The 19983-nt window shown below is 38.5% G+C and overlaps 2 protein-coding genes across 2 annotated transcripts; both read left to right on the top strand.

Moving 5' to 3' along the window:
• The first annotated feature begins 473 nt into the window (after positions 1–473).
• LOC133452626 (cytochrome b-c1 complex subunit 10) lies at positions 474–6056 on the top strand. Its single transcript, XM_061732083.1, has 3 exons — positions 474–609; positions 1629–1759; positions 5699–6056. Exons 1-2 carry the CDS (start codon positions 560–562, stop codon positions 1747–1749), a joined length of 171 nt encoding a protein of 56 aa, XP_061588067.1. The 5' UTR covers positions 474–559; the 3' UTR covers positions 1750–1759; positions 5699–6056.
• Positions 6057–7051: 995 nt separating this feature from the next.
• Positions 7052–19969, top strand: mbd3a (methyl-CpG binding domain protein 3a). The gene is made up of 7 exons (XM_061731087.1): positions 7052–7200; positions 12455–12611; positions 17263–17400; positions 17677–17767; positions 17865–18042; positions 19154–19309; positions 19422–19969. Exons 1-6 carry the CDS (start codon positions 7187–7189, stop codon positions 19302–19304), a joined length of 729 nt encoding a protein of 242 aa, XP_061587071.1. The 5' UTR covers positions 7052–7186; the 3' UTR covers positions 19305–19309; positions 19422–19969.
• The last annotated feature ends 14 nt before the right edge of the window (positions 19970–19983 follow it).

The following is a 19983-nucleotide window of genomic DNA, read 5'->3' as shown; positions in this document are numbered from 1 at the left end:
CTCCTTTCTCCCTTCCTTCCATCTTTTCTCCCTTCCTTACTCCCTTTCCTACTTCCTTCCTTATTTTCTCCATTCCTCCCTTCTTTCTTTCCTTCCTTCCATCTTTTCTCCCTTTCCTACTTCCTTATTTTCTCCCTTCCTTCCATCTTTTCTCCCTTCTTTCCTCCATTCCATCTTTTCTCCCTTCTTTCCTCCCTTCCATCTTTTCTCCCTTCCTTACTCCCTTTCCTACTTCCTTCCTTCTTTCCTTCTTTTCTGCTTTCTTCCTTACTTCCTTCTTTCCTTCATTCCTTCTTTTCTCTCTTCACCCTCCCTTGACCCAAAGACAGCACAAGGGTTAAGGATGTTCAAGGGAAACGGACAGCACTGTTTCTGAATATTATTTTGATGAAACCCACCCCGAACCACGCTTCTGTATGCTATTATCTTTTTGTTCAAACCGGAAATAATCCGCGCACATGCGCACTAGCGTCGTATGACGTCAGTAAATTAGACACGGAAGTTGTGTTCAGCCTTTTAGTTGCGCGTCCTGCAATCAGAAGGGCATCTTTATGTCAAAATGATCGGGAAAGTCATCGGTCAAAAGTATGCGGCTATCGCTAAATCGTGGTAAGTGTGTTTTTATGTATTTTTGACATGAAACGTTTAAGAAATGTGGATGTGATCTTCCCCAACATTAGCTGCCTCGCTGAGGTCACGTCTGTGGGAAATGTTCTCTTTAGCTCGGTGGGCTAAATCTCACCCAAAACTGCCCAAACTGTTTTTAAAGAGCTATTTCCCCTTCAGCACAAGGCTACATTGGGATGTGCATAGCAACGTTGTTTTAGTTAAGCAAGTAGCTATACAGATGAGAGATCGCATTCAGATGTCTTATTTTTATAATTGATAATCTTACATTGTCATAATTTTGCCAAAAAGAGTGAGACATGGCAGATAAATGGTTATAAACGTTGCCTAGTATGAAAGTCTTACATAAGAAATGCAAAAGAACAATTAAGAGTTTGGTATGAATTTATAGAGCAGAAAGTAGCTAATCTTACCCTTTTTATGAAAAAATAAATTGAAATAATATCAGCTATTAAAGATTGAATAATATTAGCTTTAAATCAAACTTTAAGGACAAATTTTTTGCTTCTGTTTCATGCTTTTGTTCATCTAAATGTGCATATACACACACACAAACACATGTATATAACATAACATAACATTCAAATTCAATTCCACAATACTGTTTTTGTCTCTGAAATGAAAATAAGTGATGTTTGACTACTTAAATAGAGGAAACCAAGGTTATAAAAACTGAAGACGTAATGAACTTAAGTGACATCTCTCTCACTGTGTGTGTGTGTGTGTGTGTGTGTGTGTGTGTGTGTGTGTGTGTGTGTGTGTGTGTGTGTGTGTGTGTGTGTGTGTGTGTGTGTGTGTGTGTGTGTGTGTGTGTGTGTGTGTGTGTGTGTGTGTGTGTGTGTGTGTGTGTGTGTATACACATACACACATACAGAGAAAGTAAAGTTTAGATTTAATTAATAGTATTCAACCTTTAATAGCTGATATTCTTTTCTATTTATTTTGTTTAAAGATAAATATAGTTTTTGTATCAGTCTTAAATGTGTTTTTTCCTCTACCAGGGTTCCTACTTTGGCCTTATGGGGCACAACTGGAGGTGTAACCCTGGTTTACCTCACAGACTGGCGAGTGATTTTGGATTATGTTCCTTACATCAATGGCAAATTCAAGAAGGATGACTAGTGGCTGTCAGGTCAGTGACAAGAATGGCAGAAACTTGCACATGTAGAAGACTATTGTTCATTGAAATAATCACTTCTTTACCCATTATTATATTTCTGAAATATCAATATTTTGTCAATTCAGATTGCAAAATGAGGCCTGGGTTTGGTAAAGGACTGCTAATCTCAAACATAGGACCTGATAAAAGTAGTGTGAACACATTCTAAAGTGTTTTGACTTGTTAATATTGATGTTCTGCTCATGATCAAAGGGATTTAATCTGGCATTAGTGCCTAGAGTGATTGCGTAACTGTATTGATGGGTACATATTTTCATAGCAAGTGCTGCATTATGCACACAGCAGGAGTACACACGTAGTAGTCCAGTGTATCGTGCACAGTGCTTCAAATGCAAATCACAAGATTAAGATGCATCTTTGTGGTGTAATAACAAGCATGTTGACAACAGTAAGCAGGAAAATACCCACTACACTTTGAGATGGTGGTGATGAGCCGTTATCGTTCATTCTGGCAGTTCATGTGCTGCAATACGCTTTATTTTGGTCAAAATTATTACAATAGCTTGCACAACATCACTTTTAAGTTTTACTTTGGCACTACTACTACTACTACTATCATTTAGCACTGATTATTTTTCAACTGAAGAACGTCTGTGTCAGACATTGTGGTTCAACTAGGGGTGGGTATTGGGAAGGACCTCACGATACGATACGCATCACGATACTTGAGCCACGATACGATACAAATTGCGATATCCCGATTATGCGATATATCGCGGTATTCTACATAGTTCACCGAAAAATTTAAAAATGCATTACACATCTTAAAATCCAAGTTGTATATATGTACATCAGATGATAGTGATAATGCATTGGACAGACTGAGTCAAAACAATGTAATTCAAACTTTCCATTTTAATTATGCAACATATTTGCATGAAAAAACACACTGAAACACAATGAAAAGTGCAGTGTGTGTATTATTCTTAGATACAAAATACTCAAAATAAAATGCAGTGTCTCACCCACACTGAAATTGAAATCACAAAAATACAGTACAGCTACTTGCCCCTGACTTAAAATGACAAAAATAAAATGCAGTGTCACACCCACACTGAAATCACAAAATTAAGTGCAGCTAGGGGTGGGCAAAAATATTGATACGGCAATATATCGCGATACATACATTGAATATCGATATCGTATCGGGAGACTATGTATCGCGATATATTGCCGTATCAATATTTTTGCCCACCCCTAGGTTCAACAGAATATTTTTTTAAATAAGGACACTGTCCTCGACAAATTTGTTGGTGCCCTCAACTTAATGATTTGTTGCACAACCCTGTGAGTTAATTTCTGCAAACGTGTGATTTCTGTAACTCTCAATGATACTTCTGCACCTATAGACGGGTATTTGGGTCCACTCCTCGTCATCAAACTGCTCCAGCTGTCTCAGCATCTCCAGACTGTTTGTTTCAGCTCATAGATGTTCAATAGGATTTGAATCAGGGTCCAGTGTTTTGTTCTTAGCCCTTCTGCTGTGTGTTTTGGGTCATTGTCCTGTTGGAGGACTCATGACCTGCAACTGAGAACAAGCTATCTAACACTGGCCAGCACATTGGTCTCCAGAATGCCTTGATGGTCTTGAGATTTCACTGTATCTGTAACACAGAGCTGTGTGCCAGAAAGCTCCAGTTTTGTCTAGTCTGTCCATCTCTCAGAAGCTTTGTGATAGCAAATAGTGCAATCTGACACCGATGTACCTTGACCTTGGGGTTCACCTTGAATCTCTTTGGAAGTTGTTCTGGACTGGTTAACAATCATATTACCTTTGTCTTCAATGTGTCATTTCAACTTGCAGCCAAATCCAGAGAGGTTGGCTACAGTCCTGTGGACCCTAAGTTTCTGAATGAAATTGTCAGCTGTAATCATAGGGACGTCAAGCTGCTTGGACATGGTCTTCTAGTCTTTACCTTTAACATGTTTGTCGATCATTTTCTTTCTGATCTCCTCAGACAACTCTCTCCTTACTTTCTCTGCTCTATGTTCATTGTGGTGAACACCATGACACCAAAGAGCAGGGTGACGACTGTTACCTCTTTAGACAGTCAGACTGAATGAAGATTGAAGACACCTGTGATGATAATTACACACTTTAGTTTGACATTTCATTGTTGTCAGATTTTCTTCTTTTGTAGGGGTACCAACTAATTGGTCCAGTCAAGTTTTGTTCCTTGGTTTTTATGATTCTATTGAACCACAAATTTGAGAGCAATGTTTTCTTTTCATTTGTCGATTATCAATAGTTCATTACTTTTGTCAGTTTTAAGTTATTTCAGTTGCCATTGTAGGTTTACTTAATTTATGGAAAGGTACCAAGAAATTTGTCGTCTGTATTTATTATTTTACTTTGATTTTTATGTATGTTTCTCCATAACTTTTGCATGGTTGTCAAGGTGTTTTATCAAGCTGACTCTTTACAAATGAACAAAAAATTCCAGTGTACCTGTACTGTAGGCTATAGTGCAACTCTGCAAATGGCAATACAATTCTCTGTGATTCATTTAAAACATTCTTAGATATCAAATTGTATAGATTTAAAAAGTTCTCCATATCTCCCATCTAATATCTTTTTTGTAAATGTTTGTTTTCAAGTATTCATATTAAGGCTTCCTTTTTTTGCTGCAGCACCAAATACTAAAGGTTAGCTGCATTTTCCGGCATGAGTGCTTTGAAAGAAATTACTTTCTAGTTGCATATAATTGTAATTGTGCATGAAAAGAACAAAAACTGTTTCACAAATGATGGTTGGCATTATTTTCCTCTTAATTTTGGACTGTTTTGTGTTGGATGTGGGTATTACTTTAACACAGATTTTACACTTTCTGCAAATAAAAATAAGAATCATGTAAGGTAAAGTGAAGAAGTAAATTATCAGCGTATACTATTAACGTATGTAGCGCAAACTTTTCCACCAACATGGATACAGTGTTACGGTGGAAGAAAAAATGCGATTTAAAAAATGGCTCTCCTTGTTTTGAATGCACGTTTCTTCTCCTGTGCGTCGTCCTGGATGCTGAACAGGAGCTGCAGTTCTGCATTAATTCCCTACAGATCAGCTTGAATTGCAACAGCGGCGCCTGCCGACAGAGGGCGCCCTAGACCACCACTCTCATTATCCGAAACAAGTGATGATGTCACTAGAAAAGATTATGGGTCATTGTTGTCATCTGTTGTTTTAATTTAGGATATACAGCTCATGGAAAAAAGAAAAAAATTAAGATTATTAAAGTGCAAAAAACAAGAAGTATTTTTTAAATCGCTATTCAACATGTTAGACCTCTGATGGTCATGATTATACTTAAAGATTTGTGACTAAAAAGTTAATATCTTACCTGGCAGCTGGGACCAGCAGTACTCTTCAGTAAGCACCAGTCTTTTTAGTTAACCCTTGTGTCGTTCTGCAGAACTGCAAACATGATGGTAAATCGATCAAATCTTAAAGCTCAATTAGTCCAAACATGCCAGTCTGCCGAATACAATGAAATATGTATAGAGACGCTGCTTTTTTTTTAGCTGTCCAAAAAAGTGCAACAGTAATTAAAATAAAACTCAGCAGTAAGTTATTCAAGAAGTCTGGTACAGGGTTCTGGTGGACTGGTGGAATATAGTGCCAAAAATATCAGGCTATCAGATTTAAAAGTGTCTCGGCATAGGAATACACAATGTAGTTTGTTTGAAATGCTATCATTTCTGAAGTGTGAAATATTCCTTTGGCTTCTCCAAAATGAACACACTGACTGCTGTCTTCTGCAGTGACAACACAAACGTATCTCATTCCAACAGCACCACTTAAGAAAACAAGGGATAAGACCATGAACTGAGTTGAAAGTGTGTATTTGTCTTTTACACTCTACAACACAATAACTTATTCTGTTCCTCTTACAGGGTGGATTTTTTTCCCTTTTTTTTAATACAAAGATCACCAGAATGGACATGCACCACTGCATCTGGTATTTTGCACTGTGGTCCTACTGCACGGACGGCCACTGGAGCCCATCGCCTTCATCCAGCAGCTCATTCAACACTGGACTGTTCACAGGGGGGTTCGGGTGTTCTCTGCCAGTGAAAACGGGAATTAAAGAAAAACGAAACATAGTATGACAAAGGCACCTTTGTCTTATTTTCCTGTTTGTTTTGTTTTCTTTGGAGGACATCTATTTATTTCAATCCTCTGTGTTCGTGGGTCAAATTTGATTCCCAACTGTTTTTCATGGAGAAGTAAAGTGTGTGTGATCCATCCTAATGTTGTGGTTGTGTGTGGTTATTTTGGTGTTCAATGGTTTGAATAGTTTCCTTAAATTATATAAAAGAGCACATAGAGCCTGATTTCATGTTTTCAGTAGAGGTGGGGTGGGGGTTTGCATCAACTCAGTACTGAATCTAATCAAGGAAAATGTCATTTAAAAACAACGCCTCTGATTTGTTACAGTGTGCTTTAACCAAATTAATTGGAATAACTTAATTAAAAAAACATTGATGGCAGAGTTATTTCTTTTTATCAAGTGAAGAGAAAATCCGAAGTGCTCAGGAAATTGTTCAGAAAAAATCTTAAAGGTGCTCTTTGGTGGGGGAAAAAAACAATATCTAGTCAAAAAAGGGAGTCCAAGGCACTCTTCTTGTGGAAAAATATTAAAAAGCCTTTATTGAAACATGGCTAATAAGTATAAAACATTTTTATACTTATTAGCCATGTTTCAATAAAGGCTTTTTAATATCTTTCCACAAGAAGAGTGCCCTGGACTCCCTTTTTTGACTAGATATTATGTCTTTTTATGTTTTGTATTATAGAAAGAAGTTATTACCACCTTCACACTTTTAAGGAAATGTAAACTAGCCCATATTAGCTGTAAAATAAACATTTAGAGGAATTTATGGATACTTAATAAATTAACTACTGTCTTTTTAGTTTAGTTTTGTTGGTTTTTTTTGCCAGTAGTGCTTTGGGGGTAAATAGGGTATTAATTTCAATTTCAATATTGCTGGTCTAATTGATAATACACTTTTGTCATTTGTAAAAAATAAAACTTTTTCAAGAAGAGTTCATATATATATTATATATATGAATATGACCAAAACGGACGAACTCAGGTAAGGCATAACGATCCTCCCCACCCACAGTTCCCCCCGTGTAACAGTGCTGTGAAGACCATCATCGGACTAGTTTACAACAATGCCGCGCATGGATATCAGTAATTGCGCCGTAGCTGGCGTGGCGGAGTGATCCAGCTGCAGAAGTCCTGACAGCAGCGGGTACACACACAGCTAACCAGACTGTAAATCCATGAACGCAATAACGTGCAGGTAGCAGGCTTTTTGTTTGTCTTTTATCGTCAAGAATCACAAATAAGAAACACCAAAGCAACAACCGTGGCTATGGAGAGAAAAAGGTGAGATGCTGAAACGCGTAGTTGCAAGAGTTGTTGGAACGACAAGGAAGTGCACGCATGCATACATGCGTGTTATAGTTATAAAAACACGCAACAGTTCAAACACAGGCATTAATACTCTGTTGTTGCATGTTCTTTTTGTTTCAACTACACGCGGATTGAAAGTGGCCTCGAGTTTAATACCTATGGAAAGTAGTGCCGTGGAATAATGTTAATCTTTATTGCAGTTATCGGGACATTGATTTGAAAAGGCTGCTAGCTTGATTAGCTTGCTAAGTTTCATTGTTTACACACGCTCGACTGGCGGCGCGCGAGGCTCGGTGTCACATCTAATTCTGTCACCCTTCACGTTCTCAGACCGGAGGCTCGGTGTCACATCCAATTCTGTCACCCTTCACGTTCTCGGACCGGAGGCTCGCCGTCCAAACTTATTGTACTTGTTTTTGATGTAATTGGATAGTTGCTGCAGATGAGATTTTGTGTCTGCAAAAAAATGAAATCAAAATGTAACCAAATATAATTATATGGCATGACAGTTTGAGGTAGAAGCTGCAACATGTTTTCAAACAAAAGTGGTCAACATTATAACAATAATACAACAACAACAACAATAATAATTATAAGTGGATATAGTTGAACTTCAAACTTTAAAAATAATGTTTAAAGCAAAAAAAAGATCATTACCAGAACAGTTACAAAATGTGTTCAGATTGAAGGATGAGGACAACAGACTTAAATTTGATTTCAAACATACTTTTGCAAGGCTTAACATAAAACAAATGTTTATTTCTGTTACAGGTGTAAAAATATGGCATAGACAAAGCAAGGAACTGAAAAGTTGCACAAGTTTGTGTCAGCTTAAGAAAATGTTTAAAAAAGAAAAGATAAGTGCCTACAAAAAAGAAGAAGGAGAAAGAGAAAAAAAATACATAGAAGAGTGGTATTTTTGTTTGTTTTCTTGTTTATATATGTATAGATAGATTGGTGTTCAGCAAGTCAATGTAATTGTATTAACAGAGGGGGGCAGGTATCATAAGTTTTCTTCTTCCTGCTCCTTTTCTTTCATGGTGATAATATGTACTTCTTGGAATTTTGTACAACATGGATAAGAAGATATACCATGAATGGAATAAATTAAATGATATGAAAAAAAAACCCCATTATAAACCTGTGTAAAATTGAGTCAGCCTAGTTGACGTTCAGGGTAAACGGATGGCAACATTTGTGATGATGTCGAAATTATTCAGCATTTGTTATTGCACATATGAATGACAAAGTAAACACTTGGGAGTATGGTAGGTGGCAAAATTAGATGTTACACCTGTTTATAGAAGAACAAGAAGAAAAACCTTTGTTTGTCCCACAGTGGGGAAATTACATTTTTGCAACAGCAAAAAAAAAAAAAAAAAAAGCAGAAGGGGTATAATAGGAAAGCCAAAACTACTTAGTATCTAAAGTAAATAAGACATTCAAAGTATTTGAATATACTTTGTGCAGTACAGTAATTATAAAGTGACTAATGAGTATTGCACTTGTAATGATTCACATTATAATACAGTATTGGAGATGATGGAAATATGTACAGTGCAAACAGTGTTTAATGTAGAGCCAAACAGCAGCAGGCAACTAGGACTAGCAGAATCTCTCCTCACACAGCGAAGGTGGCTCAGTCTGTCACTGAAGCTGCTCTCCAGAGCAGACACGGCATCCTGCAGGGGGTGTGCATAGTCCAGCATAGAAGTTAGTTTAGTTTAACCAATTCCTGAGTGCACCGTACAGAGCTGAACTTCCTGATGACCTTGTCCAGCCTCTCTCTCTCTAATGCTGCTGCTCCAGCAAACCACACTGTACAGGATGGCTGATGCCACCACAGACTCATAGAAAGTCCTCAGAAGTGCCCCATTCACTTCGAAAGACCGTTGTCTCATCAGGAGGTAGAGTCTGCTCTGCCCCCTCCTGTTCAGTGCGCCTGTGTTGTCAGTCAGTCCAGTCCAGTTTACTGTTCAGTAGGGATGGGCGGTATGGACTAAAAAATGTATCACGATCATTTCTGGCATTTATCCCGATAACGATAAAAATGACGATAAAAATATACCAATTCAACTCCACCTTTTCAACTATAAATCTATCTCGCTCTCAGATCCGCCATGTTTGTTACACAAAAACGTCATCAACGGGAATTTATCCTTATTTCTTTCTTTCTGGCTTATTCCTTCCTTCCTTCCTTCTTTTTCCCCTTCCTTCCTTCCTTCCTCCTGCTCTCTCCTTCCTTCTTCTCCTCCTCTTTTCTTCCTTGTTTCCTTGTTTCCTTCCTTCCTTCCCTCCCTCCCTCTTTCTTTCTCACTTCCTTCCTTCCTTCCTTCCTCCTGCTCTCTCCTTCCTTCTTCCCTTCCTCTTTTCTCCCTTTCTTCCTCCTTTCCTTGTTTCCTTCCTTTCTTCCTTCCTTCCTTCTTTTTTCCCTTCCTTCCTTCTTTCCTCCTGCTCTCTCCTTCTTTCTTCCCTTCCTCTTTTCTCCCTTCATTTCCTTCCTTCCTTCCTTCCTTTTCACCTTCCTTCATTCTTTCCTCCTGCTCTCTTTCCTTCTTCCCGTACTCTTTTCTTCCTTCCTTCCTTCCTTCCTTCCTTCCTTCCTTCCTTCCTTCCTTCCTTCCTTCCTTCCTTCCTTCCATCCATCCATCCATCCATCCATCCATCCATCCATCCATAAATCAGCTTTACACAAAAACGTCATCAAGGGGAATTTATGGTTTTTACCGAGAGATGACAAATTCTTATCGTGAGGCATTTCTTTGACGGTTTATCGTGAACGGTAAAATATCGCCCATTCCTACTGTTCAGGTGAACACCCAGGTACTTATAAGAGTTCACGCTCTAAATATCCATTCTCTGGATGTTCACCGGCATGGGGGCAGTAAACGTCAGACCACTGCCCGTGACGTCTACTGCCCCCTTACCCAGGTTTATAAGGAGGTTGTTTTCCTCAGACTCATGTTTATTTGGTCAGGTCAAACAAGACAGGGAATTTGACTCTGTTATTTTCGCTCACTGTTCTTGACACAAGTCTACAAATTCCTGCATCAGTCCTCTGTACTCCGTGTCGTTATCGCCAGTGATGAGCTCAACAATCGGTCATCAGAGAATTTCTGCCCCTCACAGCTGTCTGTGTGGTGTCTGAAATACAATTTTATAGATGTGTGTGTGTGTGTGTGTGTGTGTGTGTGTGTGTGTGTGTGTGTGTGTGTGTGTGTGTGTGTGTGTGTGTGTGTGTGTGTGTGTGTGTGTGTGTATATATCTATCTATCTATATATATATATATTAGGGGTGTAACGGTATTTGTATTCGTCCCGTCCCGTCACGGTACGGGGGTCACGGTTCGGTTCACGCAGTCATACGGCGAATACGTCTGACTGAGTTAAAAAAAAAAAAAAAAAAAAAAAAAAAAAAAAAAAAAAAAAATCAATCGTTTTTTTTCCCCTTATAAATATCAACAGTCACGTTCCATTACAGACCTAAATGTGTGCTAGTCTGTGCATATCAATAAATATATGTGCAATTCATATATCATCATAAATTGTAGGCTATAATAACGACAGAATGTTCTAATTCTTAATTTACAACTGTCCTGAACGCATCGGCGCCGTGAGCCAAAGCGGGTTGGCTGTAAAGCCTGATTTATGGTTCTGCGTTAAATCGACGCAGAGCATACGCCGTAGGGTACGGCGCAGTCTACGGCGAGGTTATGCGGCGACGCGCAACCTTCGCCGTAGGCGCTGCGTTGGTGTAACGCGGTACCATAAATCAGCCTTAACAGTCACAGCAAATTTGCCGTGAAGGAGATTAGCGCTAAAGTTTAAAACCTACAAAGTTTTGAATGTTACCCCGTTTTCCACGTTACCTGGATTATTTGGGGTTATGGAAGAGTCAACTGTCATTGGTGAGTCAGTGTAACCTTCTCAAATAATTTATTTATCAGAATGTTGTGGTATTCTTGACCACCTGCTTATTTGAATGTGCTTGTGTTGTTTTCAACTAGACCGCCGAGTCTATTCTCTGTTATAGAGCTCAGAAATGATGTTATAGACCGCTGTGTCTATCTATCTAGATAGATTGTGTAATTTAGACCAGTTATGTTTTTTTTGTTGTGTTTAAGCTGTATCAAAGATGGAACTGAGTCTGTGTGTGTGTGTGTGTGTGTGTGTGTGTGTGTGTGTGTGTGTGTGTGTGTGTGTGTTCTTCTGAACAAGTTTGTGACTTTACTCTGCTTTCTGCAGCATAGGCCTATAGGCTTAGCTCAATAAAAGTGAGAATAAATGTAGTTTGATGGGTAGGATGATGTTGTTGAACGTTAAAATGACTATCATAAGGCCCATAGAGAATGCTCCGCCCCCAGACGGCTCTGCCCATTATTCTATTTATTTTACACTTTAATAAGAGATGCTTTTTAGTTTTGTAGCCAATTGAACAAACTTTAACTTTCAAATGCTATGATCAAAATAAAGGAAGAAAAAACTCGTCTTATACATTTGGGACTTTTTGTATTTTTTTTCCCGTTGTACCGAACCCGTACCGAACCCGTACCGAACCGTGACCCCTGTACCGAGGTACGTACCGAACCGTGACTTGTGTGTACCGTGACACCCCTAATATATATACACATACACACAGTACAGACCAAAAGTTTGGACACACTTCCCCATTTGTTTGAATGAGAAGGTGTGTCCTATATATATAGTACAATTATACTTATTCATTGTTCTAATTTATTTCTCATTTACCAGCTGGGTATAAATATAAATGGGTATAAATTATATTACTGAAGACAAGCCAGTGTTGCCATTCAGATCCGTAGGTTTTTTCATATTCGTCACAAAACTCATCCAGCACACATTAAGAAGATCCACTCCGGTAGGTACATTTTAAGGTAGTATGGACAAGTACAGGTCTATGTGGTTGAACTGTTATTCACCTGCTTGGAGTGTCTATAGATGTAGATCCCCATCTTTTATAATTTATTTCTTCCCAGGCAGCTGAGTTTGGTGACACTGAACTTTAAAAACAACAGCAAAGTTATGACGGCAATAATAAAACAGCTTCAAAGCTATTTCATGATGTCAGAAAATGTCCAGCAAAAGGGGTGTGACTGAACATTAACTAAGAATCCATGTTACGGTTCAGCTGGTATATAATGCCCCAGTTGTCAAAGATAAAACTAAGATGATGATGATTTTTCTTTTTTTTCTGCTCTTCTTTTTAGTCTGCCTGTTAAGCGTATTCTCAACAAGCCTCAGATATTCCGCAGCGATCCTCGCGGTGATGTGAATACGAGCCACTCCCGGGCTGGACACTCACTCCAGACCAAAGTGCAACGCAGCAGGCACAAGCATCTCTATGACATCAACCATCAGATCAGGGTGAGATACAGACTCTTATTTCACCTGGCCTTGTCAAGAGCCCTGGCTGGTCAATTACAGGTGGACAACCCTTAATCCAGCCTAAATTTAAAATGAAAAAGTTGGGACAGAACAGAAAGCGTTAAGAAAAGAGGGTTTTATGTGTACTTTGATTCTTTTATTCTCACAGATAATGAATATACGTTAATAAAGGAATCTGAAGGAGTGCATGTACATGAAGTGTAAGAATGCAAGTCTAAGCTTGATCGCTCAGTGCACTGAGGGAAGAACCTTCATTCCTTAAAAGATGACTTCACCACATGGGCAAGGGGCTACTTTAGGAATCACTTTTCAAGCTCTTAAATGCAGAGCTACATACACAAATGCCAGTGAAAACTCAAACTGGAGAGAGGAATAGAGAAGCCGTGTGTTAACCTTGATCAGAGTTGACGTCAAGTTCTCTGGGTTTTGTGGTATCTGGGATGCTCCATCACACAGTGGAAACATTTTGGTCATTGTGGTCAAACGAATGAGAATTTCAGGTCTTGCAGCTCTTTGGAAGAAACAGGCGTTCCCGTGTGCTTAAGGCCAAAGATGAAGGTCTATCCATACTGATATCAGTTGCACGCCCAAATCCCGGGCTTAGATACTGCGTTGTATCAATGTCTTTGGCAAAGGCAGCCGTAATCCAGAAAAGTACACTGGAGATTTTAGAGCAACACATACTGCCTTCAAATCACGAAACCACATTCTGCACCCATTACAAAACCATGACTGCAGGAGATGATTATACGGGTACTGGACTGTCCTCACTGTAGTTGTTACCTGATCCAGTAGTAAACCGTGCGTGCTGTTGCATGTCTTAAGATGTGTTTAATGGGGGGGAGAAAAAAAAGTCCCTGAAACATGTCATCACTTGGCATCGGCACTATTATTGCAAAGTTGTAAAAGGCTTGCCCTCCTGCCCCCCTGAATGTTTTATGAAGTATAGAAAAGACATTTTTTAATGAATAAAAAGTGCATGGAACAGTATGTTGAGTTTATACTTTCTGCAATGAAATAAGGGTCAGAGTAAAATCAAGGATTGCTGTAGGTGTCTTTAATTTATTTATTCATTTTAACAGCAGGCATTAAAATGTGTCCACACATCTGCCTTGACATCAATGCATTTCACACTTCAGATTTGTCAGCTGACAGGGTGTGGAAAAGAGACTTTTAAACTCTTCAGTTTTCTATTTGAACCAGTCTGACTCTGAAGAAAAAAAGACTGAAACACATCAAAACACATACTCACAAGAAACTGCAACCTGAGTGTCTATAAACATGAGCTGTGTCTATCTTGTAATGCCCAACACATTACCCCTTTGCTCTGATGCTCAATGTTACGTTCCGATTGTGCTGCTTGAGGGGTGTACTGTAAAGCTAGAAAAGCCAGGCTTTTTTATTTTATCTCATTAACTGGATCGGCGGAACCTCAAACTCTGCTTAGAGATCACAGATAATTTTCTTCTCAGCAGTTTTTCTTTTTCATGCTGTCTGTGCACTGGTATAAAACAATGTATGCCTCATTTGATGGTTCTTCTGTACAGCGTCTAACGATTGTCTTGACACTCGATTGCTTGATTTAAATAAGTAAAAAGAATATAGAAGTCAAATGGCTTTACGGAAAAAAAACTGTAGTTGAATTGACCTGGGAGAGGAATATTGCAAAACAAATATCAATCATGCAAGTCACTGTCTTAAATCCTTGTCACGAATGTCATTGCAGCTGCATAGAAACCCCTTCAGATTGCTACTTGATAATCAGGAAGTAAATCTAGCTCTGGTGCTCACTATAACACTTGAGAATCATTTAAGACTTTTTACCAAATGAGACTAAAATTAGCTTTGATTAAATATGATCTGATTTATAGAATAATTGACTCTCAAATCTCTTATTACCCTGCAGAAAAACTTGTAGAAAGAACTTTCCACCAAACTTGCCAAAGAGACAAAATATAAACAAAAATATAGCATTCACCATTTAGCCATTTTCATACAAGGTACCTCCCTTTTCAGGAGTCAAGAATATTTGGACAACAAGACATAATTGTAGATATAACTATATCATTTTTTATTCTTGTTTGTGCAGCTTTAGGCCTTCAGTTTTACCTTGGCATGTGCTGACCTCAAGCAAATGACTTGATTATTGAATATTATTTATGTTTTTTGCTTTCAAAAAATGATTTTGATTTGCTTTTGCAGTCTGGGTCATTACCCAACTGCACTGTGTAGCACCATCCAGTCAGTATTCTGGCTGAAAAGGAGCAAAGACTATAACCCTTTACACTTATGAATTCATCTGGATACTCTTGTCAGCAGTCACATCATTAATAAATACAAATAAACCTATTCCACTAGCAGCCATACATGCCCGTAACATAACACTACCTCAGCCATGTTTGACACTTGATACTTTGAATCGTAAGCTGTTCCTTTGCTTTTCCATACATATCTCTTGCCATCATTCTGATACAAGTTTATCTTGGATTCATCTGACCACAAAATGTGTCTCCAGTGCTCGGGAACTTTAAACGTCACCAGCGCTTTTTCAGCTTATTGTCTTGTTTTTACATTCATTTTTGCTGTGTATCCTGTAGATTTATGTTGCTTCATCTGTCCAATGATATGCTCCTTAATGTGCATTGAGATCTCAGTGGACTTCATATCACTGACTATAGTTAAACAGCTGCCAAATGCTAATTCAATACTTGAGTTCAATTCCATGTTTTGCTTCATTTGGGTTGAAGCAACGAGGGAGTGGACTGCATTGAGCTTGTTAACTTTTCAGTTTTCCAAATACTGAAAGAGTTCAGCTGGTATGGAAAATTGAGCTGTTTTGCTTAAAATGGTTTTAATTTAATCTTGAATTAAAGCTAAATGTCTACATTTTTATCACATCTTGTATGTTTAATTTTGAATTAATTGTGGTGGCATATAAAGCCAAAATCATAAAAAAAAAAACATTTGCGTAAGGTTAACCAAATTAGTGAGAACAGAAAAACTGAAGTTTAAAAGCTTCTTTTGCATCTCTTATCAGCTGACAATTAGAGGAGCTTTTACGAGTCAATTCTGCGTCATGGTTCAATTTTTCAAATAACATCCCAAAATTAAATAAAAAGGGTTCGTGTGATACACTAAGCAGCTCTTAAGACAGATCTTGAATTTTTAATTTCCCATCATTATTTATTTATCTTTTTTATTCCCAAACTGCTCAGAAGTAGGTTATCTTTCAACCACATATTACTATGGCAGTCTAGCCTGGTTTTAAAAAACCCAAACAAAACAACTCCTAGTTAGTTCATGGCTGACAGAACAGAGTGAAGAACTCACAGCTGCTTTGTTCATTGTTAGTGCAAAACATAATAAAGGACTTGAAGGTTTTTTCCGTGAATAATACATCCTGTGAGTTTAAACGCTGCTTCTTGCAGGATTTATTTTTTCCCCGTAAAACAGAAAATCAATAAAACATCCTCGTAGAATCTCAGCTTCTCGTGGTGGAGTCGTTTCAGGTGAATAAGTAGTCCTTCAGTATCCCAGGGCAGGTTTCAGTCACACTGTCATAAGAATGTGGCTTCAAGCAACCCAGACAACCTGGATGTGGTCACATCTGGAGCTCTTCACTTGTGATCAGATGACCCAGGTCTCTCGTTAGCAGCCAGTCAAGGGCAGAATCTGCTTTTGTCTTTAGAGGTTAATGATGTCACGTTTTGTAAAATCTCAAATTTTTGGAAACAAATACTGCAAAGTAGTGTCTTTTTCTTTTTTCTAAATAAGTCTACCTCTTCAGTTGCACATTAATAAATAAACTGCATCATGTTTCCAATCAGGAAAGGCTTGTTAATCGACTATTTCCATTCATTAATTGCACATCTGGGTATTTTTTTCAAGCAGAGAAGGGAAGCCTGGAAATAAAATAAAGTGCTTGTTATATGCAGTATGTGGCGATTACTTAAAACTAATGCTGTACTACATGAATTTGTGTTCATATCAGCCAGCCTTAACTGCAACTTTCCTCCATGCTGTCAGTGTGTCCCACGTGCACCTGGCAAAGAGTCATTAAGTGTCATGAGACTTGAACAGTGGCCACAGTGTTTGCTGCTCTGCCGTAAAGCAGCGCCTGATGAATCACCCTGGAAGGATTTGTCGGGTAAAAACTTAAAAGTGTGAATCAATGCTTGTTTTCTTATACAACATAATACACCGGGGAAAAAGTTAATCTAGATGAATAGCTCATTTAGGTACTTAATAACAGCCTGTCTGTATTTTATTGCAAGAATTAGGGGTGACTTTTAACTCAAAGTGATAAAATGTCAGCTTTTGAACTGTAAATTGTGTTGTTACCTTTGTTACTTGAAACCAACCCTGTGCGCATTGATTTATGATTGACCATTGACTGTACTACAAAGGGTGTTTTGTAACATTGACATCCTTACAGTCATTCATCTCTGCTGTTAAGCTTAGGGACAGATGTTTTCTTACAGCTTTCCTTAAATCATAAAACTCTTACCATTTCATTGTACTGTTTATGTGTAACTCGCTAGAATTAAACTAGACACCGACAACAAGAACAGTAAACCAGTAGTAGCAGAAATCTGATGACACCTGGTTACAGTTTTCTTGTCTCTTTTAGGTGAAGCCTGATTTAAACACAACACTACCAGTTCGACAGACGGCCTCCATCTTCAAACAGCCAGTGACCAAGGTAACAAATCACCCCAACAACAAGGTGAAGGCAGACCCTCAGAAAGCTGTGGACCAACCAAAACAAGTAAGTTGGAAAGCAGAGCAAAAGAACTCAATTCTTCCCTCTGCTAAGTGTTTTTTTTTTTTCAACCTCATCTGTAAGGCATGCAGCATTAAAGCAATTTCCACACAGCTGCGGGCAGCCTTGGGTTTGGCTCGCCATTTTTAGAATGTGCTGGTAATTTTCTCCACTTCAGTTGCATAACTCTGCACACTGTATGGACGGTATATTACACACAGTACCTACATAAAAAAAGATTAACAAGGACCTACCTCCTCTGTGTTTTGTGTCCATCATTAGCTGTTCTGGGAGAGGAAGTTGAGTGGTTTAAATGCATTTGATATAGCAGAGGAGCTGTTGAAAACTATGGATCTTCCCAAAGGCTTACAGGGTGAGGATAACCCATTAATGCGCCTACCATGAGTAGTTCAAAGTAAAAAAACATTTCGTTGAGGTTGACCCTTGGTGCGCCGTTTTTTTCTCCATAGGTGTTGGGCCTGCATGTTCAGACAAAACGTTGCTCTCTGCCATCGCCAGCGCCCTGCATACAAGCCCGGCGCCCATCACCGGGCAGCTCACTGCTGCAGTAGAGAAAAATCCTGGAGTCTGGCTGAACACGACACAGCCTCTTTGCAAAGCCTTTGTAGTGACTGATGATGACATCAGGTAGGTCTGAGTGCTTATTGCTTTTTCTTATGTCAAATGAATGGCTGTCATAGCTTAAGTTGTTCTTGAAAGCGTCAAAAACAAATCTTGTGATATTTGATTGTGGCGTTGGGCGAGGTTGTTTAGCTGTTGGTACTCAGTTAAGCCACTAGGCGTACGAAAGGCTAGGCTTCAAAAGTGACATGAGCAGTTCACGTGAGTGGCTTTCAAAGCTTGTTTGGTATTTTACTGTGTGGATCGAAATGAAGAACAAGTTAAAACTAAGAATCAGCTTCAGATTCTCTGAATCATTGGACCAACTGAGTTCATCAATTCTTTTAACTGATGCCGACACATATTTCTGATAACTTATGCAAAATAGTTAAATCCAGCATACGCATCTACTCTGCTAGACTCAAGGAGCCCTTGTGGAGAGGGAGAATTGGTCCACTGTTTATGTAAATGATCATCTCAGTTAGAGGTAGAAATGCCAGCAGTAAGTGGAAACAGCTCCCTAAACGACGTGAAATAAAATCTCATCAAACTGTTGGACTGTTTTTGTCCACACATTAATTAACAAGAGTCTCTGATAACCAAAAACTAATTACAATTGCGTTAATATCAATAAAATCTGAGTCGTTCCATGCCCCAATTTTATTGTAAAGTGCTTCAGCTGTTTTCAGTTTTAAAGGTTATTCTTCGAGTCTGTATATTTGGTGCAATATTTGTATGTGTACTGTACCAGTCAAGGCGCTGAAAAGCTGCATACTGTCAGTCAGGGATTAGTCTTCTGCTGTGAAATACAAAAATAAAAAAAAAGTATATATAATATATATGAGTTTAGTGTGATGTGTATACAATTACAAGTTACATTCATATTAAAATCTTTCACACCCATAACTTAATGGAATAATTTCTTTATACTACAATCCTTCATACTGATACTAATTACCACTAATGTGTAATGACACATTCTCATTTTTTTCTGTGTTGTGAATGCATTAACTGTTATGTAAGTAGATTTTAATTATGTGATTAGTTGGAAGAACACTAAAGTAAGAATTTTGTGTGTGGGTGGGGGTGGTTCAGTAATGGCATCACTTATATGGTTGTTCTTGTGTGTGAACATCAGGAAGCAGGAGGACCTGGTGCAGAATGTGAGAAGACGGCTCGAGGAAGCCTTGATGGCCGATTCCCTGGCTGACGTGGAGGACATCCCTGCAGAAGCAGCAGTCGACAAAGAAGAAGAGAAGGTGGAGCAAGTGGACAAGGAGAAATTATAGTCCAGGTACCCAGTATTGATTCCCGTGTCTGCGCTTCTTTTGAGTCATCCTTTGGTCATCTTATGGATTGACAGTGGATTTTTAAAACATCACATCTCTTTCCCATCTCTCCCACAGGTTTGTTGAACATGATGTTTACTGGTAAAGTCTTTCAGATATTCAAGTGAATGACACCATGGTAATTAAACTAACTGTAAATGCAAACATTCATCATATTTTTCTAACCTAAACGATGACTTTTTGCCTTAATTACATTTTTTTACATTGTAGTCTTAAAAGGGTGCTTTGAGTTTCCATTTTTTTGTTTTACCTCTAATAATATATGGCAGCTGTGGATGGTGCTAGTACAATGCAGTGTTACATTTATTTAACAGCTTAAGTCGATGCTGAAGACGCAAACCTTGTGTATGTGAAGGTCTGTGTTATGATGTTTAAACTGGTCCTGAGAAGTGTGTGTACTTTTGACTGTTCTCCCAGAATGTGTGGCTTTATACTTTACTGACACTGTAGGTAGTGTGTTACAGTGTGTTTGGAAAGCTGCAGTATTTTTATACACACACAGCTTACCTGTGGCTGTGAATGGCCAAACATTTCAAGGTTTAACGGTTACTTCCTTGTATTGTTCTGATTTTTGTTTTCCCCCCCACAATAAACAAGTTCATATAGTTTGAGTTGTGGC

Source organism: Cololabis saira, chromosome 10 (assembly GCF_033807715.1).
Source record: "Cololabis saira isolate AMF1-May2022 chromosome 10, fColSai1.1, whole genome shotgun sequence".
Classification (NCBI taxonomy): Eukaryota; Metazoa; Chordata; class Actinopteri; order Beloniformes; family Belonidae; genus Cololabis; species Cololabis saira.
This window is presented reverse-complemented; position numbering and strand designations above follow the sequence as displayed.

What these genes read in the sequence shown, in the direction of transcription:
- LOC133452626 (XM_061732083.1), top strand. Translation starts at nt 560, where the DNA reads ATGATCGGGAAAGTCATCGGTCAAAAGTATGCGGCTATCGCTAAATCG. An exon ending in GCGGCTATCGCTAAATCGTG is followed by an intron (nt 610 to 1,628) that starts GTAAGTGTGTTT and finishes TTCCTCTACCAG; the next exon opens with GGTTCCTACTTTGGCCTTAT.
- mbd3a (XM_061731087.1), top strand. An exon ending in ACATCAACCATCAGATCAGG is followed by an intron (nt 12,612 to 17,262) that starts GTGAGATACAGA and finishes TGTCTCTTTTAG; the next exon opens with GTGAAGCCTGATTTAAACAC. An exon ending in CTGTGGACCAACCAAAACAA is followed by an intron (nt 17,401 to 17,676) that starts GTAAGTTGGAAA and finishes GTCCATCATTAG; the next exon opens with CTGTTCTGGGAGAGGAAGTT.